Source organism: Acomys russatus, chromosome 10 (assembly GCF_903995435.1).
Source record: "Acomys russatus chromosome 10, mAcoRus1.1, whole genome shotgun sequence".
Classification (NCBI taxonomy): Eukaryota; Metazoa; Chordata; class Mammalia; order Rodentia; family Muridae; genus Acomys; species Acomys russatus.
Window position 1 is genome coordinate 8,226,378 of NC_067146.1, and position 22,271 is coordinate 8,248,648.

At 45.0% G+C, this 22,271-nt stretch overlaps 1 protein-coding gene across 1 annotated transcript; it reads left to right on the forward strand.

The window, feature by feature from the left end:
* The first annotated feature begins 1,425 nt into the window (after positions 1-1,425).
* Positions 1,426-21,915, forward strand: Slc35b4 (solute carrier family 35 member B4). Its single transcript, XM_051151760.1, has 10 exons — positions 1,426-1,725; positions 8,842-8,955; positions 12,414-12,516; positions 13,667-13,716; positions 16,424-16,505; positions 16,719-16,779; positions 18,167-18,276; positions 19,354-19,429; positions 20,438-20,513; positions 21,304-21,915. The coding sequence occupies exons 1-10, from the start codon at positions 1,649-1,651 to the stop codon at positions 21,548-21,550; spliced, it is 996 nt and encodes a 331-aa protein (XP_051007717.1). The 5' UTR covers positions 1,426-1,648; the 3' UTR covers positions 21,551-21,915.
* The last annotated feature ends 356 nt before the right edge of the window (positions 21,916-22,271 follow it).

Consider the following 22,271-nt stretch of genomic DNA (forward strand, 5'->3'; position numbering starts at 1 on the left):
TTGTAGACCAAGCTGGCCTCGAACTCACAGCGATCCACCTGCCTCTGCCTCCCTAGTGCTGGCATTAAAGGCATATGCCACCATGGCCAGCTTGTAAATGTTGTTTTTATTTCTCCAGATGAGGGGATGAGATGAGAGTCTTTCCCAATTTTTTCTGAACTCTCCCTGGCTGGTTCAACTCAGCTGTCCCAAACTTCTCCAAGCTGACTGATTTAAACTGGCTTCTCTTGGTTTCTGGCTGCTCTGCTTGGCCTCAAACTAATTCTATCAATATACTTTAATTGTCTGGCTCCTTCTCATTCTCTGTCTTATTTTGTCTTCTCCTGTGCCTCACTTGTTCTCTCTGCAACCTGTCTCTGTAAAACTGTCTTAGTCAAAAACCAACCAACCAAAAACTCTGTTCAAAAAAACTCTCTCCTCTCTCTCTCTCTCTCTCTCTCTCTCTCTCTCTCTCTCTCTCTCTCACTCTCTCTCTCTCTCCCCTTGTGCTGCTCTTAAGTAGCCTCTTTTCTGTCTTGTTCTCATGTGAGTTGGGCATCTCCTACCTCTGACTCATTCTTTCAAATCTTTCTCTGGTTCATCACTTTGTCTGCTCCTCAATTAGGCATCACTTTAAAACACGGCTCCTTCTTTCTATAAACTAACCTTACCATCATTGTTTGGGATTAAAGGTTTACACCAGGGGCATGTCTATATTCCAGCCAGGTCAGACTATAATCCAGGACATCTTTATTCTAGCTAGACCACATAGACCTAGACATAGAAGGCTTCTGGATGTGATCCCTTACCAGAACAGCCGCGTTGTTAGATTAAAATTGCCCTACACGCCTCCACAAAAATCCTAACATAAACTAATGCACTCGCGATGGTAGTCGTTTCTATAACAACTACTAAGACAGGCCTACCTGTCCCTATGGTTAGCCAGTTCAAGCCAAGGTTCAAATGCAAAACTTGTGGGTTCAGTATTTCCTAGAAGTTGGTTTACACTTTACAGGAATTTCTGCATTCACTCAGTTTCAGGAGAGTTGTTTGAGATCCTAGAATACTCTAATGAAGCTGGGTGGTGGTGGTGCACGCCTTTAATCCTAGCACTCAGGAGGCAGGGTCAGGCGGATGGCTGTGAGTTCGAGGCCAGCCTGGTTTACAAAGAGAGTCCAGGACAGTCAAGACTACACTAGAGAAACCCTGTCTACGAATAAAAAAAGAAGAATACTTTAATGAATAGTCACAGGTTTGTAATTCCAGCACATACAGCTACTTCGTTGAATCCCACATTTCAACCTTTCCTACACTGATAATGGGCAGAATTGGGACTTCATTTCCCAGAAGGCCGCGCAGCATTAGATCACGCGAGGCTTCGTGGAAACTTGCTTGCTTTTTCACGCCTGCCGTAAAGGCGCGCGGTTTGCTGGGACATGTAGTCTGAACAGCCCTTGGACGCCCCCGCAGATGAATGGGGCTGGGGATGACTGAGAACTACAGCTCCTGGGCTGGCCGCGTAGGTTGCAGCTGCGGAGGAAGAGTGGACCAAGAGGGTTTCTCGGGGAGGGAACAACGGGCGGTGGTGATGTTCAGTGCGGGTTTTCTAGGATAGCGGTCTGGAAGGGCGCCTCTTCTGCGAGCTGGCTCCCCGTGCCCCACACCGGCCATGCGCCCGGCCTTCGCGGTGGGCCTGGTGTTCGCAGGCTGTTGTAGTAATGTGATCTTCCTAGAGCTGCTGGCCCGGTGAGTGACCCTCTGGGGCCCCGCCCGGTGCTCCAGGGGCTGGTCCGGGACTGCTCTCCCTGGCCGTCACCCTATCCCGCTGCACAGGATACCCGCACAGTCAGCTACTCCGCTGCCCGGGCACTGCTCCATCCCATACCATCCAGGTGACAGGGACACCCAGGGTGCTGCTGTCGTCACCTCAGTGTCCCATTTTGAGTTTGAAACCTGGAGACTTTTTCACATGACTGACCGTAGGTCTTAAGTAGCTGGTGGCAGAGGCAGTTGCTCGACCTAGCTACTCTCTCCCTACTCCTCTTCCAACTCCAGCACTTTTCTGAGTCCGGTTAAAGAATGACACGTGTCTATCTGGAGCAAAACTTTCTCACTTGCAAACCCGTCCTGTTTTGTACACGTCGTAAAGAAGGTTTCGTTTGTATGCGTTGACATGTTCTGGAAAGCATTTGTTTTTTGATTGGTTGTAAAGATGGTTGTGAAGACTTTACCCAAAATCCCATGTGAGTTATGAGGAGCAGGTAACTGCTGACCTGTCACCATGGTCCCTGAGCATTTAACACATTACAGCCTCTTACTGAGAAGCGTGCAGTTTGAAGTATAACGTGAGAAAGGCTAGGACAAAGGGGACAGGGTTTGTGGCGGTGCCTTACAAAATAGTGGGTAATAATGTGCAGTGTTCAGTGGGCAGAAGTTAGGAGACAGGGGGCAGAGTGGGAGGACTTACCAGCTCAAGTTAGTAATTTCAGGACTGGCTCCATTATCCTCTGGCAATATAGCCTTTTCCAAGTACTTGACTTCTCCGGGCCTCCGCCTTCAAGCAGTTCAGTAATATCTCAGTACAGTAATAACTAACTACACGTTTCTAAATCTATATACTGTATCCATTGACTATATGAACCCTTGATTAAGAGATACATAGTTTCACGAAAAGTGAACCAGATGCAGAGTTGCATGGGCTTTTCACTACCTGTAAGTGACAGCAGTAAATGGAGTCTAAGATGTCTGTCTAAGCTCCTAGCCCGAGTTCAAACAGTTCCCTTTCTGTTTTGAACTTGGGCAATCCGTAGTGAGATGTCTGGTAGAAATGTATTCCATTTGATGCTGTTGGCTTCAGTCCTTCTGACGTAAGCAGTTTACTTGTGGTCAGCTCCGTATGGTTTATTTTTGCTGTAAGGGCATGCAGAGTGTTGATGAAGAGCCGTTGTCTGGAGGGTAGTTAGAAACATGAAAATGAAAGTTTCTGGATGTAAGCTTGCTACACTTGAAAGGAAGGAGACTTTGCAATTCAATATGTTTTCTATTATTTCAAATAAAAAGGTGATATAGTCAGGCCAGCTATAGAAACAAAGTCAGATAATTGCACTGAATATGCCATTAAATTAAATGACACCTGTGTGCACTAGCTTATGAGCTCTTGGTTAAAGCACTTGGTTTCAGCCATCAATGAGGTGGGTAGTAACTCCTTCATCCCCGTGGATTTTGAAGGGGTGCGTGAGATACACGAGAAAGCCCACCGCACACTGGTGGCTCGCTGCCCGGTCTCCCTTACAATGTTGTTTCAATACAGGCATGCTTTGGTTTTTTGTGATGGTACAGAAAAGTTATGGATACACTTCTCTTTATAAAGTCTTTTCATTCCTTATAGGAACTTTTATTTAGAATTTTTATTAGGATCCATTTGTAAATGAACCCAAATTCCTTATTTAAACTTTTTTTGTAAATCTGGATTTTCTGAGGTGGTAAGGAAGTGGGCTTGTTACTGCAATGTACAGTACATTAGAGTGATGGCAATTTTGTCCTGATTTACTTAAGCAAACTACAGCTTCTATTGTAGAGCAATGAAATCTGACCTGTGTAGGCCAGATGGTCTTTAAAGTTCCTTCCAGATATGATCTTGGAATTTGTGGCTTCAATCTTGAGGAGCTGCCATAAAAAGCTCATTATAAAGCAGAAACTGTGCTTTTAAAATGGCCTCCTAGGTGTCACTCTAAATACAAAGGCTTAAATGACTTGTTGAAAGAAGAGAGTGTGAGAGACTTCCCCAGCTGGAAAACAAAATCGGTGTCTTCTTGCTGAGTTTTGTAGACCTATAATTGGGACCAGTGATAAAATACACAAGCCCTGAACAGTATTACGCAGTAATAAGTGAGATATCGACTCCCCTCTTTGTTTTTTTTTGTTTTTTTTTGTTTTTTAATTTTCGAGCAGGGACTTGCTTTGTAGACTAGGCTGGCCTTGAACTCAGAGATCTGCCTGCCTCTGCCTCTGCCTCTGCCTCTGCCTCTGCCTCTGCCTCCCAAGTGCTGGATTACAGGCGTGTGCCACCACTGAGCCTGGCTTTGAATCCCCTTTTAAGGTGCTTATGGTCAACCTCGAAAACATGTGACATATGTGTGCTTTATATTTGTGCTATAAATACATACACACACAGAGCTAAGGAAGCAGGCAAGACATTGTGTGTCTTTCAGATAACAATCTGAAGGACCTTTCCCTTTTATTTTTCCATCAAGAACATGATGTTGACTTGAAGAAATTTTTACGTTCAGGAAAGAAAGGAAGGAGATGTAAGTGTCTGCCCAGTTCATGCTCTTGAACATTGTGCTTTTTTTTTTTATTTGTTTGTTTGTTTTAAAGATTGAAATTTGGGTTTTTGCCAAAGAAAATCCCAAGTAAGAGAAGGTGTCTGCAGTAAATGGTTATCAGTCTTAAGGCATAAAATTTAAGAAAAGGAAAGATTCATGGAAAACATTTCGAGTTTTTATTTTGAAGCTTTAAACTGAATTGTTCCAGTTAAAAGAGCCTTTCCCACCGAGCTGGGCCAGCAGTGTGTCTCTAAAATGCTTTCTGCATTAGCTTACATGAGTGTTGATCGTAGGACCATAGGGATGCACAGGGAGCCTCACACATCCTGTGGAAGGACAAAAAGTAGGATAGAATTGTCAGAGGACCCGGTGGGAGGGGAGAACGGGAAAGTGGTTCCTGGTGGGACTCTTTTGGGGATACCCTAAAATTAGATGGTGGTGATGGCCGTTCATCTAAAGCCTGGTTTGATGGCCATGATACACAAACCCTGCTCATTCACCATGAAGTCTGCCTACCACAGTCCCACGGGGCCTCCGGGTCCTTAGCCATGAAATGTGGATAAATAAAGGGAAAATAGCAAAGATCATATGAAGGTTACGATTGTAAACTTTTAAAATCTTTTGCACACATGCTAATATTCTAGGGCATATCTGCTTCAAGCGAGGCTCTCCACCCTCACTGACTTGCTTGAGTGACAGCCAGAATCTGTCCCAAGAGTGGGAGTGCACAGGTGAAAGGGACAGGGTCCACAGTCCACGCTCTGAACATTTCACGGTGACGCTGTGGTTTTGCTGCCCGTAGCTCATGCTTGGCTCCTGAGTGCCATTTTCTTTGTCTCGAGGGCAGAGATCCAGGTCATGCCCTCTGGGAGCTCTTTCTCACTGAGCAAAGTAGCTTCCCTGTAGCCACTCTGTAAGAGCCTTGGCCCAAGCTTTTAGTAGGAAAACGGAAGGGGAAGTCAGAGAAGTGCTGGTACTCCAGCGTGCTGCTTGCCACTTGATGCGTGTTTTCTTATTGATGGCAACAACATACAGTTTTCGTTTTATAAAGGGAAAAGGCTGCCCAGTGTGGGTGTTTAGAAGGATAACCATTGGGCTGAGATGGCTCCTCACTGGTTAAAGTGCTGCACAAAGGTGAGGGCCAGAGTGCAGATCCCAGAACTCACATAAAATGCCTGTCATTCTGGCCTGGAAAGGCACAGACAGGTGATCCCAGAGCAAGCTGCCATCTCTGTGAGTTCTGGCCTTGACTGAGAGATCCTGCCTCAGTGAGGTAGAAGAACCATTAAGGATGATTCTGGACGTCAACCTGGGCACCTCAGGCGTAGACATGAGCATGTACACAAGTGCACCCCCCCCACACGCAAACATTTCTATGCACACATACACAGAAAATACATGTGCATGTGTGCATGTAGTTACACACACACACACACACACACACACACACACACTCACACTCACATGGGAAAAGACAGCTGTCATTAGGTTGAAGACCCTTCAGGGTGGAGGAACCCAGCTGGTCATCATCCTAGGTCTAGCTGCTTTTTTGGTATGTAGCCAATAGACCTGTGTCAAGAGCTTACACAGCAGTAACCCAGCAGGATAAGCACTCACTTGCCTCCCATTTTAAATAAATTGGATTAGAAGTTAATTAACTTCCACATGACACAGTAAGTGACAGAGGTGCTCTTTCTTGTCAGTAGGAAATGGTGTGGAGCACCATTGTTCTCAGCTCTGTGCCACAATAAAGACACAACACACGCACACTCTTGCTTGCAGAAGTGCAGGCATGCCCTTTCCTATTAGGATCCAGTGGGGGAAGCTGAGGTCCCACCCCAGGACAGTGAAATCAATTCTGGGAGGGTGAACATCTCCAGGAACATGGGCATCTTCGTTCGTTCGTTCGTTCATTCTTTCATTCATTCATTCATTCATTCATTCATTCATTCACAGCACTGGAGATTGCACTCAGTGCTCTGTGTAACACTAGGCAATCATTGTGCAGTGCCACTGAGCCGTGTCCCTAGCCCCTCTGCTGGCTTTAATGAGGTTCTTGAATGAGATGAATGCGTTACACAGTTGTCCGTGGATCCCTACAAAGTTCAGCCTTGTCCCTTGAACTAAGTAACCCTCAAAGACAAATTGCTGAACTGCATCTAAAGGAATGGGTTTCAAGGAACCTTCCTAGGCAGCTTTAAGTACAGCGCTGGTCTGTTTCAGTTGGCATGCCTCGCTCTGCTAGAATGGTGTGTTCCTTGCCTAATACTATGCATGAGGAGTGTGTTTAAAGGTTTGCACTGGGAATATAGCTCAGTGCTGGAGTGCTTTCCTTGTGTTCTGGCTGGTTTTATGTTAACTTGATACAAGCTAGAGTCATTCATTAGAAAGGAGGGAGCCTTAGTTGAGAAAATGCCTCTATAAAATTGGCCTGTAGGAGAGCCTGTAGGGCATTTTCTTTCTTTCTTTTTTATTGTAAATTTAATTTTCAATTTTCTTTTATTATTTATTATTCACTTTACATCTGGTCATAGCCTCTCCCTCCTCTCCTCCCAGTCTCACCCACCCTCCCTGTTTCCCCCTCACCCCTCCTCTACTCCTCAGAAAAGGGGAACCCCTCCCCTTATTCACATAGCCCAGCATATCAAGTTGCATCAGAACTGAGTGCATCCTCTTCCTCTGTGGCCTGGGGAGGTAGCCCTACCAGGGGAAAGTGATCAAAAGCAGGCAACAGCATCCATGTCCGAGTCAGCCCCCGCTCCCTTTAGTAGGGGACCTATATGAGGACCAAGCTGCGTCTCAGTTACATCTATGTAGAGGTCCTGGGACCAGGTAGGCGATTTCCTTAATTAATGATTGGTAGGGAGGGCCCAGCCCATTGTGGGTGGGACCACCCCTGGGCTGGTGGTCCTGGATTTTATAAAGAAACAGGCTGAGCAAGCTCTGGGGAACAAGCCAGTAAACAGCACCCCTCCATGGCTTCTGGATGGGCTCCTGCCTCCAGGTTCCTGCCCTGTCTTCCTTCAGTGACAAACAGTGATGTGGAAGTGTAAACCAAACAGACCCTTTCCTCCCAAGTTGTTTGGCTGTGGTGTTTCATCACAGCAATAGTGACCGCAACTAGGACACCCAGCATGTTCAAGGCCCCAGTGCTAGATTTATATAACTTGCCAGCAGTGTTTAGTATTCATAGCACCAGTAGAGAATGGAGTTGGCTTTAATAAATAGTACTGTATTAATGTATAACTGCTTTAAAAAGCCTCTGTTCAGGGGTGTCAGGTGGGTATCTTTGGTTAAGATGAAAAGACATGGGCTGGGTGTGGTGGCATATGCCTTTAATCCCAGCACTTGGGAGGCAGAGGCAGGTGTATCTCTGTGAGTTCGAGGCCAGCCTAGTGTACAAAGAGAGTCCAGGACAGCCAAGGCTACACAGAGAAACCCTGTCTTGAAAAACCAAAAAAGAAAAAAAGTTGAAAAGACAGTCTCTGAAGCTGGTTAATACTTGTCTTAGGGGGGAGTTTGGGATGCTCACTTGGTTGGAAGGTGGTTCAAGAAAACTGTCAACATCTCACATGATTGATTTTCAGAGCGCCTCAAGAGGAATGTCAGAAACACTTTCCACGTTGTGGCATATTTTCCTAATAGTGACTGTGAAGAACTCCCAGCTCTTCCATAGAGCACTGAAGGGGATCTGGGGAATTGCAGGCATATCTCTCGACTGTGCGATGTGCCGAGGCACCACGACACGGGCTGTGGAAAACTGCTACAGCATATTCCTCAGTCATTTTTATTGTCCCAGCCCCAGAACCCACTTTTGATAGTTTTTCTTAATCATCCCTGCATAGATACGCAGTTATGTTGATTTATGTGCAGATATGTATCTGTGCCCTATTAAAACAACAAACCTCTTTCCCGTCCCAAGAACTCCTTTCCACTCCCTGGGGACAGTCTAAAGCCACATCTGTATCATCACCTGATGAGTAACTCCTGGCCACGAGAGTCCCAGCCTGCTTCTGTCCTTGACTAGAGACTTTTGGGTAATGGGGCACATATGCAAGTTTACTAGGAAATTTCCTGCAGCTTACTAGGAAAGCCATCTCATGGTTTTTTTGTTTATATTTCATGTGCATTGGTGTTTTGCCTGCATGTATGTCTGTATGAGGGTTTTGGATCCCCTGAAACTGGAGTTACAGACAACTGTGAGCCGCCATGTGGGTGTTGGGAATTGAACTCAGGTCCTCTGGAAGAGCCACCAGTGCCCTTAAGCACTGAGTCATCTCTCCAGCCCTCAGCATCTCATGTTTTAGCAATGAACAAATCCCCATGCAGCCTGCTCCTCTAGGGAGGCATGGCAGTAGAGTTTGGCATTTCCTGTGATGCACAGTGTCAAAGTGTGAGAGCCAGGATGAGGAAAGACAGGGGGCTGCAGAAGTCTGCCCACTCTAGTATTCTGGTGCCAAAATGTAACAAACAGGTGGTAGTGCCTTTTGTCCGAGTTTGTGCCTCATTTTCTCTCTCTCTGTTACTCCCTGCACAGGCAACATCCAGGATGCGGGAACATCGTGACGTTTGCACAGTTCTTATTTATTGCTGTGGAAGGCTTCCTTTTTGAAGCTGACTTGGGAAGGAAGCCACCAGCTATCCCAATTAGGTATGGCCCATTGCAGTCTTGTTGAACCCTAAAAAGTGGCCCCTGCACAGAAGTGTGAGTGCATGCTTCTTGAGCTTAGGTTATGAGTAACAATGGAATCATTAGTTTTATGAATGACATTGTTACACTCTAGAAACCTATTTTTAGAGTAAAATTCCTGCCCGTGACATTTAAAATAACCGTGACGGAGCTAAGTGTGCGTGTGTATATTACAGGGTCAGAAGGACTACATGACCACGGATTTCTAACAGTCAAGGTGTCTGTCCTTTGTGTCGGGGAATTGTTGGTTATGCTAAGTGTGGGACTGTCAAGTATCTTGAAAATAATTGGCTTTTGGAAGTGAAGCAATGGGTATACAGCATGGCAGCTCACTAAATGGCACTGAATTGTTTGCTCAAAAATGGTTAATTTTACATTCTGCTAATTTCACTTCAATTAAAAGAGAATGATTGACAAGCTAAGAAAAAAACGTTAATGCCAGACCTCCACGCATCAGTCCAGGTTTGGCCTAAGTATCTTCACAGGGCCACATATGCTCGCTCTCCTATGCGAGAGCCACGGGTGTCCTCCCAGCAGCGGGCGGTCAGTAGAGTGGTGGCACTTAGCTTCTCTGGGAGGGACACTGCCATGTGACTCCCGCTCGTCCTTGTTCTCCTGTCCTCCTTTGCAGCTTGCTGAATTTTATTAATGTTGTACCTTAAGTGTTTACTAATGTAATCCTAAATATTTTAATTTCCTTTCCATTGGGTTTAGTATCTGCATAAACTTTCTGTTCCTGAAGGCCAGCATTTACATTATAGTGGAAATCCGACCATCATATATATGTATATATATAATTTATTTATTTTTGTTTTATGTACATTGCCTGCATGTATGTTTGTAGGTATCAGATCTTGGAATTACAGAGGAGTTACAGATGGTTGTGAGCGGCCATGTGGGTGTTGGTAATTGAACCCTGGTTCTCTGGAAGAGCAGTCAGCACTCTTAAACACTGAGCCATCTCTCAGCCCCATTTTTTTTTTTTTTTTTTTTAAAACTCCTTTGGGTCTTTCCATTCCCCCATCTGCTTTCATGGATCAGGGTATGTGGTGGTGGCATAAGGTATGTAATAGTAGCACCCTTGCTAGCTAACCCCACTTGTCTCCTTCCCCTGTCTGTTCAGCCTTTACATCTTTTTTTTTTTTTTAAGGCAGGGTCCTCTCGTTATGTAACTCTAGCTCTTCTGGAGCTCACACTGTAGACTATGCTGGCCTCAAAACTCATAGAGAGCCACCTACCCCTGCCTCCTGAGTGCTGGGATTAATGGTGTGCACCAACATGCCCAGCCTACCTCTACCAATTTATTATTGCTGCCTGTCCCTCTTATTGCCATTATGTCCCCTTAAAGTGATTATTTTATTTTTTGTATGTTACTCAACAATCAAATTTATGCTTAGGTCCTTAATCCCCACAATTTCTAGGTTGTTCTATGTAAGTAGCCACATGAAGAATTAAACTAACTATGCAGAAAGACCTTGATACATTCTGTTTCCCAATGGTGTCCCATCATGAGGGCATCTTGTCATGAGGACATTTGGCAAGAAGCCTTGTTAAGTGACTAACAGCTAGAAGTTGTGAGGCAGCCAACACTGGTGGTCTCGCATGCCTGCCGCACTCATCTCTATGTTAGCTGTCAGGGTCCTCAGGCGGTTAGTGCAGGCGTGGCTGTGTGTTTAGTGCAGGCGTGGCTGTGTGTTAGTTTAGTGCAGGCGTGGCTGTGTGTTAGTTTAGTGCAGGCGTGGCTGTGTGTTAGTTTAGTGCAGGCATGGCTGTGTGTTAGTTTAGTGCAGGCGTGGCTGTGTGTTAGTTTAGTGCAGGCATGGCTGTGTGTTAGTTTAGTGCAGGCGTGGCTGTGTGTTAGTTTAGTGCAGGCGTGGCTGTGTGTTAGTGCAGGCGTGGCTGTGTGTTAGTTTAGTGCAGGCGTGGCTGTGTGTTAGTTTAGTGCAGGCGTGGCTGTGTGTTAGTGCAGGCGTGGCTGTGTGTTAGTGCGTGTGTGGCTGTGTGTTAGTGCAGGCGTGGCTGTGTGTTAGTGCAGGCGTGGCTGTGTGTTAGTGCAGGCGTGGCTGTGTGTTAGTGCGTGTGTGGCTGTGTGTTAGTGCAGGCGTGGCTGTGTGTTAGTGCAGGCGTGGCTGTGTGTTAGTGCGTGTGTGGCTATGCAGACCTGGGATGCTCCATATCTAACCAGCAACAACAGAGAAGATAACATGGAGCCCAGTGTTGTTTCATCCTTCAGATGTGTTTATGCAGAGCTGTTCAGAAACCTGTGCCCACGGGTTAAGATGTTATGAATATAGAACCACTGATTACTTTTGCACTAGATTGTCTAGGCATTTGCTTAAAGTTTTAAAAATTACTTTTTAATGAATCATGAAATTGCTGATATTTAATCCTTTTAATCTGCAAAAACACAGCAAGTTAATACAACTATTGAAAAATATCTTGAGTATTTCCTAGATGAGCATGAGAACATACAAATATAAAAAACTTAATCAATTTACTTGAATTTACTTATCCATAGTATCCATTTACTTATTTGTATGTCCATTTACTTGTTTATATGTATATGTATCCCTTTATTTTCTAAGTCATGATTATGGACTTTTTAAGTAGACGGAGTCTCCTTTCTCTTCAGTTGGTCTTAGGCTTGGCCTGGATCCTTCTGTTTGCCCACTTTGTGTGGCGTTGGGACGCAACCAGGGCCTCATCCGTGCTAGGCAAGGAACTCTTGACAATTGAGCTCCATCTCTAACCTCTAGGATTAAAAATTATTTTTGTCATAATTTTAAGATCTATGAATTCTCAAGTGATGAAGACTCTGGCTGGGTGTGGCGGTGCACACCTGTAATTGCAGCACTTAGGAGGCAGAGGCAGGTGGATCTCTGAGAGTCAGAGTTCTAGACCATCCAGGCCTACACAGAGACCTTGTCTTAAAGAAAAGACTCCAAATTTAAGTATAAATCTATCCAAATCAAGGCTTGTCTTCACTATTTTAGAGTTAAGAGTGTAGAATAATATTCACAGTGGCTAGGCTGACTGTGAGGTTGACTTAGCAAATCTTTGGAATCTGTGTTTTTCAAACTTAAGAAAAAATTATATAGACATATATAGGACACATTTAAGGTAGTCCTTCCCTAGAGGCCTAGGAAAAGTACCTCCAAAGAACTAAAACAGTAAAAAGGATGATCTACCTATTCACTTAAACTCTGTTGCTATTGGCTAGGCAGCATTTGTAAAGCCTAGTTCTAAGTCCTTTGAAAAATATTCCACTGTCTCCTTAAGCATATCCAATAATTGAGACTTCCTCATGCTAGTCTGCCTTTGAAGTATTTGTATATGTACTTGACTCCATGTGATAATGGTTCTCTATCAGAGTTTCTTGAAAAGGTGGATTTGCGCGACGCTGTCCTCTCTCGCTGCAGGCACTACGCCATCATGGTGACCATGTTCTTCACTGTGAGCGTGGTAAACAACTACGCCCTGAACCTGAACATCGCCATGCCCCTGCACATGATATTCAGATCCGTAAGTGCTGCCTGCTCACGCGCGACCTCAGAACAGCACGGGCAAGTGTGCAGTCCAAGCATAGAGCAGAAGTGAAAGTCTTACTGAAATTCAAGTCGAGGGCATGAAAGATAGGTTTGCATTGAGTCTTTAAAGAAGGATGGCTTTCATCTGCGATATTAGATAGAGAGAGAGACTCGAGAAAGTAGAAAAAGAATGGTTTGCTCTTGCTTATCTCAGCTCTAATGTATGACTAATAAATATCAAATGAAGAATCCTCTGGGAAATAGACTTACTTTGTTTCCTTCATTGAGCTGATGCTGAGCTCATACTTGCTTCTGAAGTTTTTTGTTTTGTTAGTTAGTTGGTTTTCCCCTCACCCCTTGCCTTGAAGTGTTTTGCTTTGTAGTTCTGGCTGGCTTGGAACTCTCCATCCTGCCTCAGCCTCCTGAGTCCTGGGATTACACCACACCTGGCAGGACAGTGGTTGATGAAGGGGGTTTCTCTCAATGTAATAACACATTTTCCTCATTACTTTATGGATGATGAGCGCTCTATGTAGTTGGTGTATAAATAAGAGCAGAGTGTTCCCAGAGGAGCAGGAAAGCTATCAAGGGACATGTAGGCAGAGTTGCAGCAGACCGCAAAATGGATGATGATAGAATGGCATTATTTGTTGCCCGAGATTTTTGTGAGCTTAAGTGTCCTGTTCCTACAGGGATTTGCATGAGACAACTAGAATTATTGAGGTGACCTTCAAAGCACTGACACATAGCACTTCCCATAAACTCTTGTTGGTTGACTGACACCTCTCTAGAGAAGAGAGAGATCCCTGTGTGACTTCTTCCATTAAGAATGGAGGTGGGGAAAGCTCACTGGTCATTTTATACATTAGATAGATAGAAATTTGACAGAAGTAGGTCTAAAGTACCATCTAGCCCTATTAGCCCGGGCTTTGCTATGACTCATTAATGAGAATTGATCATTTTTATCCACATTGTATCTTGCAATGAATTTATTATGTTACACAACAGATTTTTGGCCTCTATTTTTGTCTTAGTGATTGTTTATTCTTCATCTCATGTTTCCCTTTTCTGTTTTCCTACCCGTTGAGAATCATGATGTTTTCTTCTGGCACAATAAAACCATCTACCCTTGTCTTCTTTTACAGGGCTCTCTGATTGCCAACATGATTCTAGGAATTATCATTTTGAAGAAAAGGTAACAGCACAACTTCACAGTCTGTCTGTGGAAGTGCTATCCCAGGCCACCTCTGTGGGCTGCTCGCCTTCCCTTTTCTCACAGTGGTGGTAGGGTTCTCTTGGCCTTCAGCCTTCTCCTGAGTTCTTTCACTAAGAATCATGGGTAATAATGACTTTCCAAAGGCAGCTGACCAGGTCAGAGGTTCTCCCCATGCCTTCCTGTGGGGCCAAACAACTCTTGTTATCACTGGATCTTCAGTGCTTTGCCAACTGATAAAATCAGCTGAGACAGAACTTCACTGTGCAGTATGGTCATTGTTGGCTACAGATGATGCTACGTGTGAACTTACATTTCCTGAGTGAAATAAGATAGAATATTTTCTCACCTTTACAAGTTACATTTTAAACACCGAGTAACCATGTGTGGCAAGTGGTGTCCATATTGGAGCATCTCCAGGGAGTGGCACGGCAGGTCTGGTTGTTTATTTTTATTCTTGGCATTCCTGGGGCTAGATCCCAAGGCCCCACACATGCTGCAAAGACTCTTATTAACCTGCATATTCACCACACATAAGGTGCTCGTCAGTGTAATGAACTGGGGAGTAATTTTATATGCTAAGAGAATTCACAGTAAAGGCTCAGCAGACATGAAGAAGCAGCAGAAGGCACGGACTTGTTCTTTGTGACCCTGCCAGTGGTGTGGTCTAGGACTGAGCAGGGAAATGGCCCAAACAGCCTGGGGTGCTTTTTCAAAGTACTCTCAGTCTGAGGTTCTGCCAAGGAGAAAGGACATTAGGGAGAGACAGTGGGTGTGCTGCAAGACTTCTCAGGGGAAGGTCACCTATGTTGTTAAAACTAAAATTGTGCAGGTGACACCATGTTTTCAGTTGTCCACTTCCTTCTCTTAGTATTAGGGCTCTCAGGGCTAGGGAAGACTCTGCCTATTCAGGGAGGAAACCTAGAGGGTTTGTTTTTGTTTTTGAGATTGTTTTCTGAGGCAGAGTTTCATTTTGTAGCCCTGGCTAGTCTGGAACTTAGGTATGTAGACCAGGCTAGCCTTGAACCCATAGATATCCACCTCTGCCTCCCAAGTGCTGGGATCAGAGGTGTCCACCACCACACCCACCTGCTTGGCTAGAGCCTGTAGTTCTTAAGTAATAAGGGCTGTATCAAAACAAGGGCAAGTGTGCCACTTGAAAGGCTGGTATGTCCTTTGTGTCCAGAGGCCATGGAGTCCCCAGGTAAGTACTGTTGTGTGTGAGTTCTTCTCAGTCCACTTTGCTTCATGCACACATAGTTCATGGCCAGGTTTTTTGTTTTTTGGTTTTTGGTTTTTTTTTAATATTAATATGAAGACTATACTTGTCGATAGCTAGAATTCACCTCGGAACAGCTTTGATTTGGGTATGTATGCATGCATGTATGTATGAAGAATCATAGTCTACTGGGACAGCCTCACGCTGTTGGGGGCTCTTCTCAGCATCTGTTTCTCTTAAGAGTTTATTTGGAATCTGTTATCCACAGAACAGGGATTCCTCTAACTTCTCTATATTTATTCATTCTTCCCTCCCTCCCTCTCTCCCTCCTTCCCTCTCTCCCACCTTCCCTCCCTCCCTCCCTCCTTCATTCCCTCCTTCTCTCACTTCCTGATCCTGAGGAATAAACCGAGAGCCTCTGTCCATGCTAGGAAGATGTCCTGCCACCACGCTCTGTTCCAAGCTTATCTTCTCATTTTCTTGAGCACAGCCCTTTGGAGAATTAAAAGACCACAGTTGTATTATTCTTAACCATTATTTTGGCTTAATTTTTAAACTGCTTCAATTTGATGCTTCTAGACTGAACTTTTGATATATTAATATAGTTTTGTTGGCATATGTTAACCATATACGTTATGCTAATTTCACTATATATATAGTATATTTTGATTATGTCCATCTCCATACCCTCTTGTCCGTCTCCCACTCCTGCTGAGCCTTCCTCTTCCCAGTTGGCCCCCCTCCTCCTTTCTTACCCCACTTCTCTAGTGGGCCTTCCCTGCCCCTCTCAGCGCCTTAGCCACTCAGGTCAGCCTTGATGTGGTATCATAACCAACAGATACAATGTTTTTGGGCAGAAAAGAGATGAGGATTCGTTCTGTAGCTTAATTCCTTTACGTCCTTCCTGGGGCTTTTTCCCTGATTACCAAGATTCCAAGGGGGTCATAATGATACAGTTTTAGTTACTGTGGAATGTCACTGTTATGCTGCCCTCTGCAAACTTTATATTCCTCCCTTTATCCAGCATTGCCAACAGTTTACAAAATCACTTAAGTTATTCCGGTTGTTTTTAAGAAGTACCTCCCCGGGAGAATGGCCACTGTTTCCCAAATTTTGACTCTTGTACCTGATGATCTCTCATTCCTCTTGAATAGTGTGTGTTAAGGCACAATTCTGGGCTCTTAGGACTGGAAAGGCCACAGACACTGGTGAAGACTGGCAGGCCACATTGCCTTCTAGAGAGCAGAATGCAGTGTCACTTCACATCTAGTGTATGTCTGTTTTCTGGTTTTGTTTTCTTTTTCACTTTCTGATAAAACAGTCTACTGGTCAGCAAACTGTTGAAGGCAACTACGGGAGAGCGGTCCCGCTGATACTGTAGAGCCTTGCACTTGAGTTGCATACTGATCAGCGGTAAATCCCGTTAAATGCCATCCCCTTCTCTAACATGATCTTGGCCTTATTTTTCAGATACAGCATGTTCAAGTATGCCTCCATTGCCCTGGTGTCTGCAGGAATATTTATTTGCACTTTCATGTCAGCAAAGCAGGTGGTAAGAATCGGCTTTAAATCATTTCTCTTCACTGCTTGTCATGGGGCTGCACTGTCAGGCAGCTGTTAATAACGGGAAGGAATTAGGGTGCCTGTGTAGTACAAAGACCCAACTCTGAGAGGAGACTGGGGGCAACATAAGCATGCCCCTTACACCTCAGCATGCCGTTTGCAGTTCTGGTCCCTGTACCGAGTATATTTTCTTCTTTCCTAGACTTTCCAGTCTGGCTTGAGTGAGAAGGATGGATTCCAGGCATTTGCATGGTGGTTACTAGGCAAGTACAGTATTTACGAAAAGCTAATTACATCTGCACTTATGTTTGCTGAGTTTTCTCCTGCGGGACATGTTTCTTGGCAAGAAGCTTAGGCTAAACTAATTATGCCAAGAAGGAGAGTGGCACCTGGGACCAATAGTGTCTCTGAACCTCAGTGTTCAAAAAGTTCAAAGAGGCCAGTGTTCACATTTTTGCCACCGCGTCCTTCATGGGTCGATGCTTCCCATGGTTGTCACTGGCAGAGAGAGAGAAGTCTGTCACTGTGTTCCGGAGCACTGTGTGGGCGGCACCTGCAGCTTCTTTGCTGCTCCACTGAGAAGGGGGGCGCCTTAGAGCTCATGACTCTACAGTTCCTGGGACACATTCCTAACTCTTGGGCTCATTTTCTTCTTAAGCTAAACTGCTCCATATGGCAGTGTTCCCAAATCCACTCTCGTGAGAATTTTTAAAAATACAAGTATCTCTGTGTGGAATTAATTACACAGCTCCTGCAGGGCCTTGTCCTCACAGGGATTTGGGGAGGATTCTCCAGTGTTTGCAATAGTAACAGGCGTAGACTAACACTGATGGGGAAGAAAGGAACAGGGAAGAGTGCGTCCTCCTCATCTGGGCTTTGGGCTTTAATCACCCTTCAGTGCTGTTCTTCACAGCAGAGATCTCCTCTGCATTATTAGGAAAATACTTACCCAATGGGAAAGTGCTGAAAGCATATGAACATACAGTTCACAGGGAAAGCTAATGTCCAGCAATTGTATACCTTCACAATGTAGTAATAAAAAACCCAAAGTGCAATAACTTTTAATTTCTGACTTACTGTATTGGCAAGATGGTAAATGACGCTGTCGCTGCTGTGAGCATACAGTAACATGGCCATTTCCATAAAAGCCACCAGCAGAGTAAATCGATTGCCTTTCTCAAAATATATTGTGTATTGAGTTTTTTAAAGGTCTTAAAGTTTTTTTTTTTAACGTTTGCCTCAGCAGTTCCATTTATATAGAATTATCCTAAGGAAGTAATTAACATTTTAAGTATTTGTGTATATTGATTTCAGCGAAATAACCAGAAATCTAACTGGTCTCATTGCAAGAAATTGAAGTGTCATACAACCACGATAGGGCGATGCGTACAACCTGAACCACACACTGAAAACACGTGAACACACAGGGGGCGTATAGGAGAAGCCCAGAAGAGCCTCTTGAGAAAAACAAGCTATAACAGTGTGTGGACAGTCATGTGGGGATGGGACACCAGAAAGCGTTAGATGAGAGCTTTGTGGTTTTAAAATCTGTATGTTGTATAGTTTATGATAGTTACAGAACTATAAACAATACTGTCACCTTAAGAAAATATGTGACAGACATCTTGTAACCCGACCGTTGTTTTTTAGGTATTGGGGCACTGACCTTTGCCCTGCTGATGTCGGCAAGGATGGGCATATTCCAAGAGACTCTATACAAACAGTTTGGGAAACACTCCAAGGAGGCACTATTTTATAATGTAAGCAACTTCTTGAACTCTGGGAAGGTGAAAATTTACAATTTATGATGTGTTATGCTGAATGAAATCCTAGTGTAAACAACAGAGTGTATTTTTATTAATAACTAGCTTTTAGATAGACGGCTGAACTACTTTAGGCAGGAGCGTAAGGTGCACTGTGAGTAACAGTTATCCATATGAGATGACATGTAAGGGACAGGGAGCCAAGGCCCACAAAGTTCCTATCAGTAAAATTATCAAAACCAATAGGAAAGTCCCAAAGCTGCTACAGGGCAGGACTGTGAGTGTCAGTGTGCAGCTTAGGGGTGGGGACTCAGGGCCTGAGGTCCTCAAAGGGGCTCTCCTCACGTGATGGTTTACTTCATCTGAGCTTATTCATTGTAAGGGATCACCTGACACTCCTATAGCTCTCCTCCTCCCCTCCTTAACTGCTGTTGAAATCTGCCCAGAGAACTGCCCCCCAAGGCCAGGGTGAGGTAGTTGCCCCCATGCTTAGTTAATCCGAACAGCTACTTGACACATTCACGTGGAGCTAGAGTTTGTGCTAGGAATTTTTAAAAGGTTAGCATTTTATTAGCTCTGTCACTGAGAGCAATGCCAGGCATAGTGACAGCTCAGCAAGGGTCACCATGACTTGACTCACCTCGTACTGCTGTTGTGAGGAAGGCACCTTCTGTGTCCTCTTCTTCTTTGGCCTCTTCTCATCATTTGTTTTTTCCCTTGTTCTCAGATTATATGCAAATTTCTTTTTATTCTAGTTTTCAAAGTCTCTGAGATCTGTGTGGTCCTTGTGATTTTCAAATCCAGTATGTAGCAAGTCCTTTTGGGCAAAATGACTATGAGCTGTGGTCCCCTGTCCCCTTGTTGAAGGGAGGACCTACTCCTTCGCCTGCCTTTCTCCTTGGTGACCATCAGACTCCATAAGATGCATTGCCAGTGATGCCAAGGGCTCAGAGGCGCTAGATACCTTACTCTAGAGGAGTTTCCCACTTACCAGACAGCTTGAGTCACGTAACGCTGCCTGACGGTCCTGCAGTGCGTTTGCATTTACGTTGTGTGACCCGTTTCTGCCCACAGCATGCCCTTCCCCTTCCTGGCTTCATCTTCTTGGCCTCGGATATTTATGACCATGTCGTTCTGTTCAATAAGTCTGGTAAGTCTGGGGTTACGTGGCGGCTTTACCTGCCAGTTTCTGAGGCAAAGCCTCTCTCTTGCCTTTGACTCAACTGCAGCGCTATCTCCTGTTCATCTCAAGTGACCCTTTGCACACCCGTGTGTCCGGATGGTGCTGTGAACCAGCAGTTGCAGCAGCAAGAGCTTTTACAAGCGCCTGTTCCCTATAAATAAGAATGTCCTCAGGCCGTCTCCTTTCCTTCGGAACCTGTGTTTGCATTTGAAGTCATCTAATGGTAACTGTGTTGGGAGCACAAGCAAGTAGTCCCAGCACTCAGCTGGGACCAGAGCCCTGTGAAGCTGAGCTGCATGCAGCCTGGCTGTCGCTGTGTTTCTCCTCTGCCATGAAAGGCAGAGCTGCTCAGATCCGAGCTGCCTAGGCGCCAAGTGAGACACAGCAAAATGATGCAGAGCTTGTTTCCTAGCTACAGATTAAATAAACAAGTTAATTACAAACAAAACTTAAAAGAAAAGAACGTGAACCATCTCTATGAAGGAGAGCTGTGGCTTTTTAGAGTAACTGCTTGGTACAGTGATGGTAGATGGCCAGTCGCCTGGGAAGACCTCACATGCACAAGCTAATCCTCTAACAAAGTTACACAGATAGGTGAACACATAAGAAAAGCCTTAAGAATCAAGGCTCTGTGTTGTACACAGTACAGGTAGTAAATGCATCCTGTGTTGTGTTGTGACTGTCATTTGGCCTAAAACTGTGTTATAAAAGTAGATAGTATGTAAGAGAGTCCACAAGGCTGTGGATTACAAAGTATTTCTCATTGTCAATACCGTAGTTTGTGAAGATCCCGAGAGCTCTCACAGTGCTCTGACCCTGTGGTTAGCGTGTACTGGAGTCAAGGCGAGTGAAGAGATGGTTTTAAGGGAAACAGTCCACTGTCCCTGAGCCTGTTTCGCCTGTATAACCTTGTTCAAAAGATGAAGGTGTACATGTTGATGCTGACATGATCGTGTCCTCTCCTCACCTCTGCAGAACTCTATCAAGTTCCAGTCATTGGTGTGGCCGTGCCCATCATGTGGCTCTACCTCCTCATGAGTGTTGTGACTCAGTATCCTTTAGAGTCCTCTTTTCCGTGTCCTTGTGTTGTTTTGGCAGAGGAATGTGAGGTTGGGTTCTGTCTTGATGTCTCCGATGGTAAGCTGGAGATGGGTAGACCGCTCACAAAGCCCTTTGTAGCAGGGAAAGAAGTAGTGATGGTGCCACAGATCAGGGAGGAAGAGGTAGTGATGGTACCACAGGTCAGGGAGGAAGAGGTAGTGATGGTGCCACAGGTCAGGGAGGAAGAGGAAGTTTGCAGAAGCAGCAGAACTCACAGGTTGGTTTAGAGCTGGCTGTGTCATCAGATAAAATGCTCAGAGATTTCTCCCAGGGTTCCTGGTGTCCTAGGAAATAGTTTATTATTCTTAGCTATTATAAGTTGCTGCAAAGTTCTGAAACAAACTTCGAATTAAGACTAATTTAAAAGTAATTATATTATAGAAGGACCTTACCATCATAAGAGTCACGAATGTCTTTAAAATATTGAAACAGACTGAGGCTGACTGCCTCTTCTGAAATCACTGTGTAGATTTGCCATACAGAACTCCATTTGAAGGGGAGAATGGATGTCCTGGGGACAAGAAAGGATGAGGTGAGTGTCACTCTGGCCTTCATTATAAACTGTAGTGACAATTCATAATGACGGGCTTTTAGAGGTGGCAGGCCAGAGCCCTTCGGGACGCTCTGCTAAGGAGGGTCCTCAGGATTGCCCTATTTTCTCCGCACATCAGGTTGAAGCCAGGAATCGCACCTAAAGTTTCTCTCTAGTTTACAGAGAACAGCCTTAACCTCTCCTCCAGATACGTGTGCATCCGGGGTGTGTTCATCCTGACGACAGAGTGCACGTCCCTCACGGTCACCCTGGTTGTGACTCTGCGCAAGTTTGTGAGCCTCATCTTCTCCATATTGTACTTCCAGAACCAGTTCACGCTGTGGCACTGGCTGGGCACCTCGCTGGTCTTCATTGGGACCTTACTGTACACAGAGGTGTGGAAAACCCTGGGGACCACGAAAAGTCAGCTGCCCAAGGACCACAAGAAAGACTGAGGTCTGCCGGGACAGACAGACAGACAGACCAGGGTTCTGTGAGAGAGGCCTCTGCTGCAGGTCTGGCAGTCATTTCACTTTGCCTGAGGCCAAATTACCACAGTATTGAACCAGACAGGTTCCAGAGCGCCCTCTGGAGGACAGGACGCATCTACTTTCATGACTACCAAGACAGCGTTTGTAGATTCCTTGTAGGCATCCCTGAGCTAGAATAAACAAAACAGCAAGTCTACCAGGAAGTCTATCAGATAACCTCTGCATTGCTTTTTGTTTGTTTGCCAGCACATCAGAACCACACTTGTTGAATTCCAAGTCCTCAGAGCTACTAGTTTTCTACCTGTGGTGTTAGGCAAGACCATGCCCTTTTTGCTGTGATAGCCATCGCCCTGCTGTGGCTATGTACCTTTTTCCTCCCATCACCTCCACACTTCAACACTTGGCAACATATCCAATGTTCCAGGTGCGATGAGGCACTGAACGACCCCATGGACATGTGAAAAATCAGAGCCCAGGAAAGATAAGGCTGGACTCCTTCCCGTGTGTTGAGAAAGAAGTAGCTGTCCCCATGAGCACAGTCCTGGTGATACGTGAGCGGGATGCTGTGATGCTGGAGTGGACAGGTGGATCCCACCTCCCACAGCTCACTTTATGTGTTTGAGCAATGCAAGGATCACATGCTTCTTTTACCTGCTGCTTTCTTTAGTTAGAGAGCAACCCTTAG

Coding starts and splice junctions, on each gene's coding strand:
- Slc35b4 (XM_051151760.1), top strand. CDS start 1,649: ATGCGCCCGGCCTTCGCGGTGGGCCTGGTGTTCGCAGGCTGTTGTAGT. Junction 12,517..13,666: donor TGCACATGATATTCAGATCC/GTAAGTGCTGCC, acceptor CTTCTTTTACAG/GGCTCTCTGATTGCCAACAT. Junction 18,277..19,353: donor AGGAGGCACTATTTTATAAT/GTAAGCAACTTC, acceptor TTCTGCCCACAG/CATGCCCTTCCCCTTCCTGG.